We start from the raw sequence: 19,904 nt of genomic DNA, 5'->3' as shown, positions 1-19,904 counted from the left end.
AAGCCTGCTCGGTGGGATTCTCTCTCTCCCCCTCTGCCTCTCTCCCCCGCTCACGCTCTCTCTTTAAAATTTAAATAAAATTTCAAAATTAAAAAATAAATAAAAAGAACAAAGTTGGAAGACTCACACTTCCCAATTTTAAAATTTATTACAAACTACAGTAATCAAAAACACTGTGGTATCACCACAAAAATAGATATATAGACCAATGGAATAGAATACAGAGGCCAGACATAAATTGTCATGTATATGGTTAAATGGTTTTTGACAAAGATACCACGTCCATTCAAAGGGGAAGGAGAAGACAGTCTTTTCAACAAATGATGCTAAGATAACTAGACATCCACCTGCAAAAGAATGAAGTTGGACTTTTACTACCATAGAAAAAGTTAACTCAGCGGGCGCCTGGGTGGCCTAGTTGATTAAACATCTGACTCTTGATTTGGGCTCAGGTCATGATCTCATGGTTTGTGAGATCGAACACCATATTGGGCTGTGCAATGATAGTGCAGAGCCGGTTTGGGATTCTCTCTCCCTCTCTCTCTGACCACCCGCCCCCCCCCCACCTCTTTTTCTCTCAAGAAAAAAAAATGTTAACTCAGGGTACCTAGGTGGCTCAGTTGGTTAAGTGTCTGACTCTTGGATTCAGCTCATGTTATGATCTCACAGTTCATGGGTTCCAGCCTGGCATTTGACTCCTAGCTGACACTGTGGAGCCTGCTTGGAATTCTCTCTCTCCCTCTCTAGCTCTACCCCTCCTTTCCTCTCTCTCTCTCTTTCAAAAAAAAAAGTTAACTCCAAGAGGATCAAAGATCTAATTATAAGAGTGAAAACTGTAGAATCTTAGAAGAAAACATGGAAAAACCTTCATAACATTGACTTTGGTGATGATTTTCTGGATATGACAAAAAGTTTAGGCAACAAAAGAAAAAAAGATAAATTGGACTTCATCAAAATTAAAAACTTTTGTGTATCAAAGGACACCATCAAGAGAGTGAAAGGTCAATCCACAGAATGGTAGAGAAAATTTTTGCAAATCCTATATCTGATTAGGAATTAATATCCAGAGTATATAAAGAACTCCTACAACAAAAAGGCCAACAACTCAATTCAAAAATGGGCACAGCACAGGACTTGAATAAACATTTCTCCAAAGAAATAGCTAAATGCACATGAAAAGATGCTCAAGATCACTAGCCATTAGGGAAGTGTAAATCTAAACCACAACAGAGACCATTCTACACCCACTAGGATGGTTATTATAAAAACAAAAACCAAAAGAACAAACTACATGTTGTTAAGGATGTGGCAAACTTAGAATTGTTGTGCATTGCTAGTAGGACTGGAAAAAAAAAACGCGGGCACTGTGGAAAACAGTTGGGCATTTCCAAATCGTTAAACATGGAATGACCATATGAGCTAGCAATTCCACTTCTGGGTGTATCCCCAAAAGAATTCAAAGTGGGGACTCAAACAGATACTTGTACGCCCATGTTCATAACAGTATTACACACAATAGGCAAAAGGTGAAAACAGCCCAAGTATCCCTACCGGATGAATGGAGAAGCAAAATGTAGTAAATACATAATGGAATATTATTCAGTCTTAAAAGGAAGGTATGCTATCATATGGATGAACCCTGAAAACATACTAAACAAAATAAACCAGACACAAAGGGACAAATGTGACATAACTCCACGTATAAGTGGAAATTCAGGGACAGAAAGTACAACAATGGTTACCAGGGGCTAGGAGAAGGGAGAAATGAAAGTCAATGTTCAATTGGTCCAGAGCTTCAGTTTGGGATAATGACAAAGTTCTGGAAATAGACAGTGGTGATAATTGTACAACACTGTGAATATACATAATGGCACTGAATTGTACACTTAAAAATAGTTAAAATGGTAAGTTTATGTTATACATATATTTACCACAAATTAAAAAACATACTGGATACACAGGAAACAGAATAGAATATATAACACATATATGTGCAAAAACACGTGCCAAATATTAATATTGCAAGAACACATACCAATGAATTATTAGAATTAATAAGACAGAATAACTCAAATTCAACAATGCAATGCAGTTTCCACCAATACCTTACCAGTATCTTTTTGTGAAACTTGACAAGCTGATCCTAAGATTTGTATAGAACTGCAAAGGGTTAAAAATAACTAACACACTTTTGAAGAAAAACAAGGTGAAATTATCTGATTTATTAGATATTAAGATTTACAAAATTATCATAATTATGATAGAGAGGCATTGTGGCTAAGCTAGCATATGCAATGACAGGCCAATGGAATGTAATAGCCAGCAAGAGGTCTAAGTATACACAGTTGATTTACAATACAAATGGCACAGGAGAGCAGTGGACAAAGTATGGTCTTTTCAATAATTAATGCTGGGAAAACTGGACAGTCACATAGAAAAAAAGGAAACTTAGTTACGACCTAACTATATACATATACACATACGATGTAAATTCCATATCTGTGTCTGTAACATAAAATAATTAAGGTTTGGGAGGAAATATATGGGAGACCTCTCCCATATGTTATATTGTCATAATAAACAGGAAACAAAATAAAAAAGTAAAATATTGCTAAGTTTAACTGGATTAAAATGTAGACTCTTTCCTCCCTGTGCACACTAACCCTGGACTAGTCCCAAATCTTGTCTCAATCCCTACCAGTTCCCGCTTTGCAAGACCCATCTTAAAGTAACCCCAAGTCTCTAAAGATACCCCCTACCCCTCACAACATTCCCCTTTTGAATTCTCTCCAAGATTTTGTCAACTTGCTCTTGTTTGCTGCAGGCTTAGAAACTCAGCTTTGTTTGATGAGGAGGTTTCTGTGATGGTCTCTGTGAAGGAATAAAAAACCTACAGTCCTTATCTTTTTGAGATACATACTGAAATCTTGACAGACAACATGGTATAATTTGTGAGATCTGCTCCAAAATTAATTTTAAAAAATAGAGAAAGTAGATAGGAATAGTTAAGACTGGTCAAATCGTGCACACTGGGTGATGGGAGTTCACTAGACTATTCTAATTTTGCACGTTTTAAATTCACTATAATATTTTTAAAAAGTTGTTTTTCCTTTTCTAGTTCTTAAGAGGAGATGTTCACTAAGGTCACAAAGAAGTTACACTGACTGTGAATGCCAGGCTCACATTCAGGAAGCATCTAGCCAGACATAACCTTATGCTGGATTTTGCAGGTCTGCCATGAATGGAAGGCAGGGAAAAGCAAAGTGGTTGCAGATTTGAAATACTTCTTTTGAATCTTCTCCTACTACCTCGTAATGTAGACCTAAGAGCAGATGCAACGAACTTAAATTTGACATTTAAATCTTGATTAGGACAAACAAAAAAGGGGGTAGGGCATATTCTCCGTGCTTTCTTTATTCAGACTGTGAAATTGTGCTCTCATCAGCTAGATTCTTAGTTGTGCTTAGAATATGCTCCCTCCTACAATCTATTCTGGAAAAATGAAGCCTCTTATTCCTTCTTAGAATCCTGGCTCCTTAAGTCGGCAGTTATTAGGATTCCACACACACGCAGAGTCATGCCCAATTTGAGGGTCTGAGTAGCTAGTCATATAAGTTGACTTTTCTGTGCATTTGTATCCAGGAGGATCCAGCTCAGGTTGATGTCCTGGGAACGAGTGAGGCTCTCGCTTAAATCCTGAGGGAAGAGAAAAGAGAAGGAAGGTCAAGTGGAATCAGTCAACAACGAGGAGCCTTAGTAATTGGCTTCACTCTTATTTCTGAGAGAAGGAAGTCTAGGGAGTCCTGTCAGAACTGACAAAAGAAAGAAATCATTCACTCAGTCATTCACTTCTTCACTCACTCAGTTTACTTTCATCAGAGTTTCTTCTACGTTCCAGGCACTGAGTTAGGTCCTGAGAATATAAGGATTGTAAAGAATAGTCCACCTACTATGTGTTGAAAGTGGCATTTTGTTGTTACAGCTTGTATCATATGTTGTTTCAAAATAGTGTCCAAACTGGAAAGAAAAGGTAATCAATTAAAAATACAGGAGTCTCGGGGCGCCTGGGTGGCGCAGTCGGTTAAGCGTCCGACTTCAGCCAGGTCACGATCTCGCGGTCCGTGAGTTCGAGCCCCGCGTCAGGCTCTGGGCTGATGGCTCGGGGCCTGGAGCCTGTTTCCGATTCTGTGTCTCCCTCTCTCTCTGCCCCTCCCCCGTTCATGCTCTGTCTCTCTCTGTCCCAAAAATAAATAAAAAACGTTGAAAAAAAAATTAAAAAAAAAATACAGGAGTCTACACCTAATACTGGGAAATAAAGGACACAATGACATGAATCCTAATGGGGTCTATTATATTTTGGATTGACTAGAGGTCTATACGTTGTCAGTCTACGTTCTACTAACTTTCATGTCCTTTATGTGTTTGTGTGTTTAGGAAAGATTCCAGGGCAAGATGCAGATAAATGAAATGCAGGTAGACAGCCTGAGTCAGAAGACACATATTTATGTTGATGAATAAAGTCAAAGAGAATCAAGAGAAAAAGAGTACCCCTTCTTTTATTACTTTAATATTCTACTTCATAGTAAAATATGATAGGAGTTCCAGCTGAAGACTGCTATCCACTCCCAACCACCTCAATGAACAGAGAAGCCTCAGAGATCTCAGCAAGGAAGTTATCAGATTCCCACCTCTAAAACGGCCACTGGTATTTCTTTTGTTAACGGAAGGAAACAGGGGAAGCTTAGATTACCTGGGAAGGCAAAGGTTTGGGTTGCACGATATTCCTTAGGTCATATCTTTCCTGGTTCCAGTTGCCCATCAGGGTACGGTTTGAATAGGTATTCTCATTAGTGGTACATCTCCATCCATACTGGAAAAACTTAGACATACTATTCCAATCTGTCCACACTTCAGCATGGCCGTCTGCATTAATGATGCTGCCATAGTGTGGGTTTGCAAAGAAATAGGCAAGGGCTTGTCTCTGGGAAAAGGCAAAAACAGAAAAGATAGTTGCATAAACTAGGGCACAGAAAAGGCATTCATCCCTTTCTCACCTACAGCCAAGCATAACACAAGCACAACTTACTAAGGATCTGTGCTCTTCTCCCAGTTTAGTTGTGGTTCTGTTTCTTTCCTTCCTGGTCCATGAATCCCTTTGACCTACCTTTTCAATCAAAAGTAACAGAGGGCTATGTATATTGAATGGCACCCTCAAAAGAGGAAAACCTTCAGTATCCAAATATATATGGAAAACTAGGTAAATGTTCAGGAGATTTTGAGATGTAAGAGTTTAAGGACAGAGAATAGTGCTATAGTCAAAGAGAACAGGCAGAAGTGAGAGTTAGAAAACTAGGTAACACAACAAATGTTCAATAAGTGATAGCTTCCTTCTTTCTGGACTCAGGCCAAATGCCACTTCTTCCATGATGTCTTTCCTCAAGTTAACTTCTCTCTCCTTTGTTTCACACACAATGATATCCTCATATCTTTAACTTTCTACCGTATTTTAGAGTTCTTCAAATGTGTGTTTGAAGTTTGTGTTGAATATCCTATGCTAAACCGTGTACATCCCTTGAGGACAAGACCTGTATCTTATTATCACACCCTCTCCCTTCACCTGCCCTCCCAGTCAACAGTGCTTTGCACATATCAGATGACTAATGTCTGAATTTCAATTTTTTGTGAGGAAGCAAAAGCCTAGCCATTTTTATTTTGGGCCAAAAGGTGACTGTGGTCCCTTGACTTGGGGGCAAGACAGTACCTTCACTGAAGACCATTTTGATGTTGAGTGGCTTGTGTTGTTTGAAGATTTCATAGGACAGTGATAGAAAATCTTACTCAGCTCTTCCATTTTTTTGAAGGAAGAGATATCACCAAACCCGGCATTTCCCATTCTCCAAGCAACGAAAGAATGTAGGTCATCCAGATCACCATGGCCAGGAAGCCACGATTTTGGAGTTACAATCCACCGAGCGACCTTTCCACAAGTAGGGGCAAAGCCAATACTGCAACTTTGAAGGTAGTTGCCCTCACACTACGTGCCTTTGTGAAGATAGATGCATGCACTGATGTCAACAAACAGCATGGTGACTAAAGAGTAGTTGGTCCCACAAAGTCTGACAAGCCTAGTATTCAGACTGTAGACCAAGGTGACACTGTCCTTGGGGCCATAAGGACAGACATCACCATCCACTCAGTTGTCTAGGCCCCAAACCTGAGGCTTATCTTTGACTGATTCCTCTTTCAAGCCCTCAGTACCTAAGTCTTAACTGATTTTTTAATCAGTTCACTTCCATCCCCACTGCCAAGTTCCAGTTTAGATCACTACCAGTTCTTGTCACCATTATTGCTATAGTTGCCTATTTGATGTCCTTGCCGTCAGCCTTGGTCTTCTCCAATCCTTTCTCCACAGGAACGAAGAATGTGTGAAAATGAAAGTCTTATTGTGTCCTCTTCCTATTTAAAATCTTTCAGTGGCTGGCCACTGTTTTCGGAATAAGATTCAGGCTGTTAAAATGGCTTACGATGTTCTATATGACCTGGCCCCTGCTTAACGCTTCAGTCTCACCTGCTACTCACTCTCCCTCCAACTACATTTCAGCCAAACTCAACTAATGTGTTTCTCTATCACATCTCTATCTTTTGCATATATTGTTCCTTCTGTCTCTTCACTTCTCTTTATCCAGGTCAGGTGCACTTCCCCCTTAGCTTTCAACTCAAATTCACTTCCTTTAGGGTATCTTTCCACTTCATCCCAGAACTCGGTAAGGTTCTAAAACCTTCGGTGACTCCACTCATAGCATCGCTTCCCGCTGTAGCAGAATTGCCTCTTTTGCCGTGCAGTCTCCGCCAGACTACAAGCTCCGTGAAATCATAGGCCACACCTTATTCACCCATGTGTTTAGCCTCCATCAAGGTCTGGCACGTAACAGCCACTCAGTATTTCTTGAATGAAAAAAAGGTAGGAGATAGAAGCACCTGGAGAAATCCCGAGCAGCAGAGAGAGTGAGCAGCAGCCATTTCGGACGAGTGGAAAGCTGCTATAAAACCCTCTGTTGACAGTAACCTGCAGGACACAGCCCAACCTCTCGACCTCAGCCCCGCCGCGCTTCTTTCACTCCGAACTCGCCTCGCCCCGGGCCTGCCCCTCTGCGCTAGTGATTGCTTGTGACCTCATGCAGATGTGACGGAGTCGCTCAGGGCAGCCTCGGGCTAAAAGGCATTTATTGCGACACTCCTAAGGGTGTGCGGAATGAGGAGACAGGGTGGTCCGTGTCTAACTTTTGCGCTCAAAGCTATTTCATCCCCCTCCCTCCCAGTCGCTGTACCAGTTTGTCAAAACCACTAGACGCTGCCGGCGCATCATCGATCAGCGACGCAAAAAGAGGTGGCCCGACGGAGACCAACCCCCCCCCACAGGAAGTGACGTAAGAAACTGGCGCCTCGGAGCACGCGAGAGGGGAGCACGTTGAGGCCATGGCCCCTCGGCGCCTCCTGTTGGTTGGGGAGGGGAATTTCTCCTTCGCCGCGGCACTGAGCGAGACCCTGGAAGACAGCACCAGTGTAACCGCCACCTGCCTCCAGCGCCCGGCCGACTTGGCAGGAGATCCGGTGGCCCAGGAGAATCTGCAGCGCCTGCGCGAGCGAGGTAGCGAAGCAAACCCCTCCGCGAAGCCCCGCCCCGCTGCCGGCCGGGCCGGAAGTGGAATGGGCGGGGCGTTTAATTGCATTTGAGCGTCCGGTTACCTAAAAGCAGCCTGTGGGTTTCCACCTGGGTTGTTTTGTACGGTTCACGTTAGGGAGGGATTCAGGCCTTGAGACATCTTCCTGTCTGTATTTCGTGCCAGGTACTGAGGTGCGTTTTGGTGTGGACTGCACCCAGCTGGCAGATGCCTTTGAACTGCACCACAGGGAGTTTGATCGGATTTATTTTAATTTTCCTCACTGTGGACGCAAAGCTGGAGTTGCTAAGAACAGGGAACTGCTTGCCAAGTTTTTCCAGAGGTGAGGAAATGAGAGCACTCACAAGTAACATGTTGAAGATGTACATTACATAGTTACTGCACTGGAAACATTTTAGTTTGGGAAATAAGGCATACGTGTGTAAGTTACTATGATGGGTTTAGAGAGAAAATAAAGCTCCAAAGGAATCCACAATCTAGTTGGAAGGGCAGGCATATAACCCTGAAAGTTACATAAAAGTACAAATAGTAGTTGGGCCTGTAAGGGGAGGATCACCTATTTTGGATAATGCAAAATAACGGTAGCCAGTATAATGTAATGGCTAAAAGCATGGGTTTAGGAGCCAAACTGCCTGGATTCAGATCCCCACCCACCTCTTAGTAATTGTGTGATTTGGGGTAAGCTTACTTGATCCTTACATACTTGTGCTTCTTCATCCATCAACAGGATAGGATATTAATGGTAACTACCTCAAATTATCGTGAACTAAAAACTGTGCTTTACACTATTCTACCAAAACATGTGATACTATTGGAGGTCTCTGGGGGTGGGGGGAGGTCACAGTTGTCAAGAAACTTTTCACAGAGCCAAGATTTTCAGTTAGTATTTGAAGTATAGAATTTTAATAGGAAGGGAAGTGAATTTACAAGAACAACTCTCTAAACTGGGAAATGAATCGTGTATAGGAACTTTGCAGATATTGACCTTTCTATGACCTGTTTATGATGAACACTGCAGATACAAAGCCAGATAATACCCTGGTCAGCCACGAGTATTAGTTATGAGTTGAACATTGATTTTACATTCTTACTTCCAGCTGCTTCCTTTGCAGGTTTGAAGTCTGTGGACCTTTGTAAATAGATATGATAGGATTTTAATTATTTCACAGCCAAAGCATGTGTATACAGCTTATTTCCTATGGTAATTTAAACTGGTTTTGATAAAATGCTGGTGTCCTCCTCCCCGTTAGCTGTAAAGATGTTCTCGCACCGGAAGGAGAAGTCTATGTGGCATTGTGTAGAGGACAAGGTGGGACTCCTGCTGATAAGCCCACAAGAGAATGGCATAACAGTTGGCAAGTAGTTGCCATGGCAGCTCTGGGGGGATTCATTTTAAGTGACGTGCATCCCTTCAGCTGTGAGGCTGTGCCAGGGTACAAGTGCACTGGATATAGGTAAGTAATAACAGATGTCTGAGCCTTTTTCATTTCTTTCACTAATAATGAAAAAAATCTCATAGGCAGACTTTCCCCTACCAATTTCCTGCTTTGGTCCCTAGAGATACTTGCTTTTTAAAAAATGGCAATAAATAAATAAGAAAGAAAGAAGAGAAAGAAAGAGAAAAGACTCACTGACTCCATACTTGGTGACTGTTTTTGCCAGGAGTCAAGATAAGTCCTTTCATGTAGAAGGTGCTTTGAACCATATCTTCACCCGGAGCTTACCCTTTGAAGATTCACAGCCCAGAATCTTCAGGACCAAAGTGGGTGGCCGGTGGTTTTCCTTTCCAGAACCAGAAGCACTTGTAGGAAAGCTGAACAGGTAACCTGCTGTTTTACCAGAAGTTACTTCTGTCTCTAGTTGTATCTCCGTTGCTTTGATGGCAACCGTATATTGAATGGATGCAATATAAATTGTTAATGATGTTGGTGCTATGAATTCCTGTCAGTCTGGCCCTACACAAACCTTTTTAGAATGAAAATTTGTCACATTTTGTGGTATATCATCGGGATCGTGGCTGTCAGAGGTCTGAAGCACGTGATATCTCTATTGTGGTAGATGGTTTTTTTTATTTGCTTTCAGGATCACCTTAAAGATAATTCTTTTCTGTGCTATTTGTGCTTTTAATTTTAGATCCATTCTAAACTCTTTATTGTTTCAAGTTTAAAAAGTTATTTTTATGTGTGCTTAAACAGAGGTTTCCTAGAAGCACCTTCATGTCATCCTGTCAGAACCATTAATGAGAAACTCATTGCGGAATTGGGCAAAGTTTTCCCTCTAAAAAGGCTGAAGTGTCCCTTCCCTTTGCTGCCACAGGGAAGCACTAGTGCTCTCACTTCCTGGAACTGTGACATTCTGTCAGCTGCCTTTTGGATTAGTCTCCGTGAAGATGACTCAAATTCTGAGTCCCTGACTGATGGGACAACACAAGACATGGAGGACTTTCTGGTGCTGTTTTCAGAACTTAGCCTTCTCAAGGATCCAGGAAGCGACAGTAAGGAAGAAGCTCATGAAGAAAGCTATGGCCGAACCACGGTCTGCCTTAGGCCTTCTCTCCTAGTTCATGTTCAGGCTGTCATCCAAGCACCAGACTTTGTCCCAGGTTCCCTGCACATCCTCAGTGGACCTGTCTTTCGGAAGTGCCGCATCTTGCCTTTCACAATGCCAGCATTTCATGAGACTTTATTTGTCATCGGGTTTAATAAAAATCTGAAGGATGGTTGTCTTCAGTCACTGCTGGAGCACCTGAAGGGTTTTCTTGATAGCCTTCTCACCCACACATTGCTGGAGGGCTCTCAGCCGAGCAGTTCAGTGGAATTTGTCTTTCAACCAAATGGCAAAGAGTATATTATTAATGTGAAGCGTCCTAATTTTGGCCCAGATTGTGCCAAGGCTCTGATTATTGGGTCTGTCGTCACATCTGCTACAGGCATTATGCACAAAGACCAGTGTTTTATGTTTGTGTCTATGAACTTGGACCTACTAGCCATGCTTGTCTGGGGCATCTCTGACTGGAGGATGCTGTGGACCTTTGATCACCGTTTCCTGAAAAATTTTGTCTCTGGGAGTATAGAACCCTTTAAAAGCTACTCCCTGTATCCTCCATGCTATGTTCATGATATTAGTTTTTGGTTAGATGAGAAGAAAGGATTTGATGAACTAGAATTTCACACGGTGGCCCGAGCAGTGTCCCGGGACACTGTCATATCCATACAGTTCCTCAGTCGTTTTCAGCATCCAAAGACTCAACAGGTCAGTCTCTGCTATAGATTGACTTACCAGACGTGTGACAAAGCCCTCCCCCAGCAACAGGTGTCATCAATGCAGTTGCAGCTTAGGAAAGAGATTCAGCAAAGACTACATGTAATACCTCGGTAGTTTAGTAAATTCATTTTTCCAGAGTGATCCCCGTGGCTGTGGGTATGGGTGCAGATGCCAATGAAAAAGACCAAGTTATAACTAGTAGTCTTTTCTGAACTGTGTTTTTTGTAAAATCTTTAACCTTGTGACTTTGGCCAGTGTTGGTTGATTCTAGAGACACTTGTGGCTCAGGGCACCTGGGTGGCTCAGTGGGTTGAGGGTTGAGTATCCGTCTCTTGATTTTGGCTCAGGTCATGATCCCAGGGTCATGGGATCGAGCCCTGTGTCAGGCTCTACGTGGAGCATGGAGCCTGCTTAAGAGTCTCTCTCTCCTTCTGCCCCTCTCCCTTGCTCATGCACTCTGTCTCGCTAAAATAAAAAGAAATTAAAAATATTAAAAAGTAAAAAAGAAACTTGTGGCTCTGTCACTTAAACTTAACAGACTATAGGGGCGCCTGGGTGGCTCAGTCGGTTAAGCGGCCGACTTCGGCTCAGGTCACGATCTCGCGGTATGTGAGTTCGAGCCCTGCATCGGGCTCTGTGCTGACTGCTCAGAGCCTGGAGCCCGTTTCAGATTCTGTGTCTCCCTCTCTCTCTGACCCTCCCCCGTTCATGCTCTGTCTCTCTCTGTCTCAAAAATAAATAAATGTTAAAAAAAAAAAACTTAACAGACTATAATGTGACTGGTGACCTTTGGAGTTTACAGTATTTTGATGTTGAAAAATGACTAGGAAAACAAATACAATAAAACTGTCTTGTACTTTAGATGCTCTGTTGCTGAAGATGCAGTAGAATTTGAGTGTCTTATATTTTCCACACTAATTCCTCTTCCTTTAACCCTATTGTATTACATCATTACATCAACTTACTAGAGTGGTTTTTGGAGTCAGACCAACATTTATTAGCTTGGGTAAGTTGAAAGGCTCCATAATTAGTATTGGTATTATTATAATATTTATTCCATGGTTGACTACTGTTGAAGTCATGGAACTAGTTAATGTCAGATTAACTAGAGTTCACACTTGGGTCTGACTCTAAAGCCCATTTTCCTTCTGCCATTGTTCTTTCTTCCAAACTAGTCTTCTTCATTAGTAGCCTCTCAACTGTAAACTTAGTCCTCCTATATTTTGGAGGCTTCTGTTACAAGCATCTCTAAGAGACACTGGGAGATCGGCTCAGCCCATTGGCTCAGCCCAGGACTCTACAAAATGATGGAGTACTCTAATATTAATTAATGGTTGTTCCTGTTAATGAATAGTTAGTCGCCACAGATTGGACTTATATTGTAAACTCAGTAGGAAATAACTGTCTTATTCTTGTATTTGGAGAAAAACATGTGGGAAGGCAAGAATGGAAGCCAAGAAACATATTAGGAGGTTATTACAGTAACACAACCAGAGATAATGGTGACCTGGACCAGGATGGTAAGACGTTGTTGGGTTGAGTAATATTTAAAAGTATTTGCTGATGAACTACATGTGCATGGGTGAAGGGTGTGGGGCTGAAGAAACAGGAATCAAGCAGGACTGACTATGGTTTTTGATCTGGAAGAACAGAGTATCATTAACGGGGATGGGAAAACTGGCATAACAGTTTGGGGAGTGGGGTAAAGAACAAAGATCTTTTATGGATACATTTATTGCTTAGCTTTCTACATACACTATAAATGAATAGAGGGCAGGTAATGTGATTTATAGCTTGCTTCTATCCCCAATGGTGCCTAGTACATGGACAAGGTAGCTGGATCTTAAAACAAGAGTAGCGATGTGCCAGGAGGACTGTTAGGCAAGGAGGACTGTCACAGACTATGAGTTTGGAGTTCTCTCTTGTCCAGCAAGAGAGTGGATGCAGAATTGCACACAAGAGAGGCTAACATCCAGGAGGAGACAAGATCCCCAAACAGGCCTTTCATCTCCGTATTTATTGAGCGCTCAAGATCTTACACATGTGGTAAACGTGAAGAAAACAATCAGATAGTAATGATTAACTTGTGTGTGTAAGAAGCAAAGGGTCTGGGGGGGCAAGTGGAGTTTGTCATCAAAGTATAATAGTATATTGATGTCAGATGGAATGTAATTTCCTGCAAGTATATAACAAGTTACTCGTGATCCCATTACAATATCTTACTAGCTATCTTCAGGCGTTTTCACTCCGTGGTGGTGGCTTTCATGCCCTAAGCGTTTTTCTAACCTATTTATGTAAGTAGATCCTATTTCCCCACAGAGGACTTGCATTCCAGGCAGAGCTACAGATAAGGAAGCATCTGGGGCACTTTTCAGGCTAGTTAGTTGGAATGCAAATGTATATAGGGAAGTAGTGGGAGATTAGATCAGGAAAGTAGGTTAGGGCCAGATTTAGTTGATGTAAGAAATGAATGCTAGAATAAAGTGTACTTCATTTGGCAGGCAATAGGAAAACTGGTAATTTTTGATTAAGGAGGCAATACAGAATAGTGCATTTGAAAATTGATTGGATAGGGGCGCCTGGGTGGCTCATTTGGTTAAGCGTCTGACTTGAGCTCAGGTCATGATCTCACGGTTCTTGAGTTCAAGCCCCATCTCGGGTTCTGTGCACATGGCTCAGAGCCAGGAGCCTGCTTCAGATTCTGTGTCTCCCTCTTTGTCTTCCCCTCCCCAGCTTGTGCTCTGCCTCTATGTCTCAAAAATAAACATTAAAATCTTCGAAAAAAGTTAACCAGACAGTGTTGTATAGGATGAATTTGAAATGGGAGACCCCTGTTAGGATGCTATCGTAGCACTCCTAGGTAGGGGCAGGGAGGGACCTACACTGGAGTGAAATGAGAAGAGGTCTCTGTAGGAGATACAACTAGGCTGCGGTGACAGAACTTGGTACCTAATACTTGCCTGTGGGAATTGAGCACTATGATCAATCGCCATTGTCAATAATTTTAGTATTAAATAATAACCTGGGACCCTGTCAAGTTCAGCACTCCCTCTATCTAACATCCTTAGTATACAGCAATGTATATTAACTTGATGGTCATTTAAGTTTAAAGACCTAAAAGAGCTTAATTTTTACTCTCCCTGCACGTTTTATGTATACACTGGCATATTTTACAGCCTTTTATCTTGAGTCTTCCTAACTAATTTTTTTAGATATAATTCACTTTACTACTTTAGTCTTTCAGCCTTCATACTAGCTTTATAAGTGATTACTACCTTTGCTGTATTTGCATTTACTCATGAAATTTTTTCCTTTCATAATTGTCATACTTCAAAAGTGGCTTTTACCCTCCACTTACAGAAGTCCCTTTAACATTTCTTGTAAGGCCCATTTCTGCTACTGGTACAGAGGTCCACAGGATGGGATAGAACTCTGTGGGCAGGGTATCAGGAACAGATGAATAACCCCTGGGAGTCACAGGTGTGCTATCATCTGTTGACATCAGGAGCTTTCACTTCATCCTGGTGGGAATAGTATGGGCTTTGTAATAAGGCAGACGTGGGCTGGAATATGGTTCCACCATTTCCTAACTATGCAACCTTGGGCGTCAATTTACTTACTATAATTTACTTATTGATAAGAGCAAGATTGTTTTATTATATTGGAAATGGATGAATTGTGTAAAATGCTTACCGAATTGCTGTGGTAGCAATGGCAGTGCCTGTCTCGTTGCATTTGTGGCACAGAATTTCTTTGGGCTTTCATTTTTCTTTACATTCTGCCATTACGGCTTCGTCTCTATGGAGCAGATAATTAGCTACAGGTTGTCTCTATCGATGTCACCAAAATAGAAGAAGGGCAAGGTGTCTGCGACCTTTTAAGGACCTCCCCTTTCATCTGCAGCTGCCCTGTTATCTTTAACTGACTAAATAGCTCTGCGTGCTCTGTAGAGTTGTTTGGTTACTTTCCACTTGTGCTGAAAAGTGAAGGAAGGCGGGGAGTGGGGAGGAATAGCCAGAGTTAGAAACATATTGAAGGGATAGCTACGGTTGTGAAAGTCAAGTCGCAGTTCTCGTTTCTTTTCTACTTAGGATTTGTCCCAATTGGCCTAGTAACGCTACAATTCAGTCTTTTCTGCGCATGTCAAGGACTTTTGTCCCTCGGCGGACACCGTTGCCAGCCAAAGCTATGTCTGCGCGCTCGCCACTTTGGTAGGGAGCCGAATTCTACCTTTTCCACCCGTGCCATGGCGAGCCGAGGGGCTCGTCAGCGCCTGAAGGGGAGCGGGGGCAGCGGCGGGGACACGGTTTCGGCCGCCGACAAGCTGCGGGAGCTGCTGTGCAGCCGGGAGGCGAGCGGCGCGGAGCCACGGACCGAGTAGGTGTGCGGGAGCGGCGGGGGCGTGGCGGCAGGGCGGCGCGGGGCTGTCCTCGGGAGGGTCTCCCCCGGCGGCGCGGGTGCGGCCAGGCTGCTTTTTCCCCCAGGTCCTTCTGCTCTTCCTGGACGGGTCACGTCTGGTGTTCGCGCCGCCTCGGGTCCCCCACCATGGGTCCCATTTTGCTCGGGAAGAAAGCCTGGAGTGCCGCTTCAAGGCTGTTTGCTGGCCCAGGCCCACAGTGGGCTGGCGTCGTGGTGTTTGAGTTGGCAGAGCCTCTGTGGGAGACGTTGGCAAGAGCGAGGAGCATACCTTTGTTGGCTGTGTCTCACAGTCTCCTTCATTGCCCCCAAAGCCCTAACCCCTTGCTCTAAAAGTGTGGGCCCCGCAACCTCCAGCACCTGCAGCCGTCTCTCCCGGGGCACTGCGGGTTAGGACTGCATTAACGGAGCCGCCAACATACGGAATCGGAGGAGGTTATGTGCTTCGCACAAATTAGGCCTCTGTGCATTTGAACAAGGGGGAGATGAGTAAAGCCGTGGAAAGTAATGACCTTGTTAAGAAAGAAAAGGAAAATGAGGGCTTTCTGGCCTTCAAGGAGTGTCATGGATACAATGAATTAAAGCGTATGAGTGAGCTTACCCCTTAAAAGTAGGAACTGGAAGGAGTAATTAAGATTAATAAAGTTCTTCATCCCTTGTTTATTTCTACTCAGAACAACTAACTTGTTAGGTGAATTACTTAAGTGTGCTTTGATACCATTGCCATTCCTGTCGTTTCTGTCCAGTTTTAGGCCTTCTAGTTGTTGGGTCTTGCTGAGGCATCTTTTCTTTACTTCTGAGCAGGTTGTCTGGGAACAAAGCAGGACAAGTCTGGGCACCTGAGGGATCTACTGCTTTCAAGTGTCTGCTCTCAGCAAGGTTATGTGCTGCTCTCTTAAGCAACATCTCTGACTGCGATGAAACCTTCAACTACTGGGAACCAGTGGGTGATTTCTTTAGTTTTCTTGTTCTCGGTTTCACTGCTTGGGGCCTTGTTGCCAATCAAGATACAAGTAATACACACGTGTGACTGGTAGTAAACTTTATTTTCACTTTTGTATTCTAAGCTGATGATTTTGTATTCTTTTTTTTTTTTTTTTAACGTTTTATTTATTTTTGAGAGAGGGAGAGACAGCATGAACAGGGGAGGGTCAGAGAGAGGGAGACACAGAATCTGAAACAGGCTCCAGGCTCTGAGTTGTCAGCACAGAGCCCGACACGGGGCTCAAACTCACCGCGAAATCATGACCTGAGCCGAAGTCAGCTGCTTAACCGACTGAGCCACCCAGGCACCCCTGATGATTTTGTATTCTAAGCTGATCAGTTGTTGAAGGCCATAGGAAATTGGGCTTCTTGCAAAAAAGACATAATTTGTAATTTTCTTAAAAATTATTTTAAATCAAAATAATACTTCGAGATACTTTTTAAAAAACCAACAACTGTGAAACTTAAAGGGAAAAAAGTAGCTCTCTGTTCCATTGCTCGTATAGCCAAATCCCAGTCCCTAGAAGGAACTACTTGCTTTGAGCTTTTGAAGTTACTCTGATGTTTGCCAAAATAAAAAAGCTACTAAGTAGTATGCTTATTCTGCTATTTCTTAATTTACACATTTGTAAGTCTGCTGACTTCCTATTACGGAAAATTTAGAGGTGAAATTTTCTAATCCTATTTTACATTTTAAAAAAAGGATGTTTAGAGTAGGTAGCTTAAGGACAAGGTAAGATTTAGAGTTTGTCTGTTTTGGCTAATGAATACTAAAAAAAAAAGTGGAGGGTAAAATTCAAGCTTTTAACGTTGACCAAACAGTCTTGTGGAATTTAAAATGTCCTAAGATTGTTCACTATAGGGTCATTTTGATTATCTATTGGAAATCTTGTTGAGAATGTCAGCATTTTTTGTGTATCTTTGTCTCTTTAATGTTTTTGCTTAGAAACTTCACTTGCAACCTGCTAGCAAGGATCTCTGGCCAATTTAACCCGGAACCTATCTGTTTTGTACTTTCAGACACACTACCTCATCTATGGGAAGGGGTTTCAGACTTGGGAGTATTCCCCTGTTTATGCAATTCGCTCCTATGCCTACCTGTTGCTTCATGCCTGGCCAGCTGCATTTCATGCAAGAATCCTACAAACTAATAAGGTAAGGGCAGGCCAACTTGGAAGCAGTTACAGCTGAACAAGAGGCGCGTCTCTGGAACAGGTTTCAGAAAAGGGAGAAATAGATTGGTAGGTAGGAAAGGACTTTTTTTTTTTTTTTTTTTTTTTTTTTTTTTTAAGAATCATTTATTCATTGTTAAGTATTAATGGAGCAACTTTAAAAAATTTTTTATTCCGCAGTAGTTGACCTGCAGCTTTACATTAGTTTCAGGTGTACAATACAGTGATTCAACAATGTTTTATATTACTATGTGCTCCTCAAGATAAGTGTTTTCTTATTCCCTATTACCTATTTGACCCATTCCTCTCCCCCTTCCCCTCTGGTAACCATCAGTTTGTTTTCTGTATTTAAGAGGGTTTTTTTTTTCTTTTGGTTTGTCTCTTTTGTTTCTTAAATTCCACATATGCGTGAAATCATACGGTATCGGCAAGTTGTTGCAAATGGCAAGATTTCATTCTTTTTTATGGCTGAATACTCTTCCATTGTATGTATATATACCACGTCTGCTTTATCTGTTCATCTGTCAGTGGAACACTTGGGCTGCTTCCATAATTTGGATATTGTAAATAATGCTGCAATAAATACAGGGTTGCATATATACTTTTGAATTAGTGTTTCATTTTCTTTGGGTAAATAGACAGCAGTACAATTACTGGATCATTCAGTAATTCTATTTTTAATTTTTTGAGGAACCTCGATACTATTTTCCACAGTGGTTGTACCAGTTTACATTTCCACCAACAATGCATGAGTTCTTTTTACTCGACATCCTCAACAACACTTGTTGTTTCTTGTGTTTGTGATTTTGGCCATTTCGACAGGTGTGAGTTGAGATCTTCTTGTGTTTTTTTTTTTTTTTTTTTTGATGTTGTTTGTTTTTAAATTTTTTAAAATATTTTTGAGAGAGAGGGGCCAGCGTGCAAGCTGGGGAGGGGAAGAGAGAGAGAGAGAGAGAGAGAGAGAGAGAGGGAGGGAGAGAGAGAGAGAGAGAGAGAGGAAGACACAGAATCTGAAGCACGTTCCAAGCTCTGAGCTGTCAGCACAGAGCCCGATGTGGGGTTCGAACCCATGAGCTGTGACATCATGACCTGAGCCGAAGTTGGATGCTTAACTGACTGAGCCACCCAGGCACCCCTTTGCCCACTTTTTAAATTGGATTATTTGTGTGTTGTTTTTGTGTGTGTTGGGTTATATAAGCTTTTCTCATGTTTTGGATATTAACTAGTGGACCAACTTTTTATCCGGTAGGTACTTTGTTAAGAGCTGTGGGTTTAGGGGCGCCTGGGTGGCGCAGTCGGTTAAGCGTCCGACTTCAGCCAGGTCACGATCTCGCGGTCTGTGAGTTCGAGCCCCGCGTCAGGCTCTGGGCTGATGGCTCGGAGCCTGGAGCCTGTTTCCGATTCTGTGTCTCCCTCTCTCTCTGCCCCTCCCCCGTTCATGCTCTGTCTCTCTCTGTCCCAAAAATAAATAAAAAACGTTGAAAAAGAGCTGTGGGTTTAACAGTGACCAAATCCTTGCCCCCATGGAATTTATAGTTTAGTGGGGGAAGATGAAATTGAACAAGGGATTTTAAATGCAGTGGGTTGAGGTATGTGGGTGGCTCAGTTGGTTAAGTGTCTGACTCTTGATTTTGGTTCAGGTCATGATCTTCTAGTTGTGGGGTTGAGCCTGGAGTTGGGCTCTGTGCTGGGTGTGGAGCCTGCTTAAGATGCCCTCTATCCCTCTCCCTCTAACCCTTACCTGCTTGCATTCTCCCTTGAAAAGGAAGGAAGGAAGGAGGGAGGGAGGGAGGAGAGGGGGAAGGGAGGATGGGGGGAGGGGATGGAGGATGGGGAGAGGGGGGAGGGAAGAGGGAAAAGAAAGAAAGAAATGCAGTGGGTCTTACGGTGGAGAAGTACAAAGTACCATGGGACAGCATCTTAGGGGAGACTAAACAGAGTGCTGAAGGGTAATAAGTAGGAGTTAATGGAGACCTAACCTGATGACTTTTTACGAATTTGCTATGATGTGTCTTGGCATGGATTTCTTTGAGTTTGTCCTATTCGGGAATTACTAACCTTCTTAAATATTTAGGCTTGCATCTTTTTGCTAAATTTGGGAAGATTTTGGCTATTATTTTACAGAGTACTTCAGCCCTGCTCTGTTCACTCTTAAGATTCCAGTGATATCAATGTTAGATGTTTAATTATAGTACCCTAGGTCCCTGAGGCCCTATTAATTTTTTTCTAGTCCATTTTCTGTGTTGATTGAGCAATTTATAATCATCCAGTTCATCAATTCTTTCCTCTCTTCTCTCCATTCTGCTGTTGAGCCTATCTTTTGAGATTTTATTTTGGTTATTGTATTTTTTCAGTTCTAAAATTTACATTTGGTTTTTCTTTATAT

General features: G+C 42.4%; 3 protein-coding genes across 16 annotated transcripts in view; 2 read left to right on the top strand and 1 right to left on the bottom strand.

The window, feature by feature from the left end:
- Positions 1-2,209: 2,209 nt before the first annotated feature.
- CFAP68 (cilia and flagella associated protein 68) lies at positions 2,210-7,325 on the bottom strand. 4 transcript variants are annotated; one of them, XM_058690279.1, is made up of 4 exons: positions 6,979-7,311; positions 4,751-4,981; positions 3,951-4,017; positions 2,210-3,696 (listed from the first exon to the last, which is right to left on the bottom strand). In XM_058690279.1, the coding sequence occupies exons 1-4, from the start codon at positions 7,018-7,020 to the stop codon at positions 3,521-3,523; spliced, it is 516 nt and encodes a 171-aa protein (XP_058546262.1). In that variant the 5' UTR covers positions 7,021-7,311; the 3' UTR covers positions 2,210-3,520. The 4 variants fall into 4 exon arrangements, with proteins under 4 accessions (XP_058546262.1, XP_058546261.1, XP_058546264.1 ...); XM_058690278.1 differs by lacking the exon at positions 6,979-7,311 and adding an exon at positions 5,762-6,846; XM_058690281.1 differs by lacking the exon at positions 3,951-4,017 and having other exon boundaries at positions 6,979-7,325.
- A 37-nt stretch (positions 7,326-7,362) lies between these two features.
- FDXACB1 (ferredoxin-fold anticodon binding domain containing 1) lies at positions 7,363-11,646 on the top strand. Its single transcript, XM_058690252.1, has 5 exons — positions 7,363-7,648; positions 7,848-8,004; positions 8,933-9,136; positions 9,345-9,503; positions 9,878-11,646. The coding sequence occupies exons 1-5, from the start codon at positions 7,477-7,479 to the stop codon at positions 11,058-11,060; spliced, it is 1,875 nt and encodes a 624-aa protein (XP_058546235.1). The 5' UTR covers positions 7,363-7,476; the 3' UTR covers positions 11,061-11,646.
- Positions 11,647-14,929: 3,283 nt separating this feature from the next.
- The window catches only part of ALG9 (ALG9 alpha-1,2-mannosyltransferase), a 101,630-nt gene continuing 96,655 nt past the window's right edge, over positions 14,930-19,904 (top strand). For 4 of the 11 annotated variants that reach the window (XR_009250204.1, XM_058690246.1, XM_058690241.1 and 1 more), the window contains exons 1-3: positions 14,932-15,323; positions 16,167-16,305; positions 17,367-17,501. Coding sequence is in view for 10 of the 11 variants with exons in the window: in XM_058690246.1 (XP_058546229.1) it covers positions 15,193-15,323; positions 16,167-16,305; positions 17,367-17,501 (405 nt within the window). In the remaining variant the exon portion in view is untranslated. Of the gene's footprint in view, positions 15,328-16,166; positions 16,310-17,366; positions 17,502-19,904 lie in introns of all 11 variants that reach the window. The other 7 variants (XM_058690242.1, XM_058690245.1, XM_058690244.1 and 4 more) reach the window with 6 other exon arrangements.

The sequence above is a fragment of the Neofelis nebulosa genome, chromosome 10, assembly GCF_028018385.1.
Source record: "Neofelis nebulosa isolate mNeoNeb1 chromosome 10, mNeoNeb1.pri, whole genome shotgun sequence".
NCBI classification, from domain to species: domain Eukaryota; kingdom Metazoa; phylum Chordata; class Mammalia; order Carnivora; family Felidae; genus Neofelis; species Neofelis nebulosa.
Note: the sequence above shows the minus strand (reverse complement) of the source record. Positions and strands in the feature narration are given on the sequence as shown.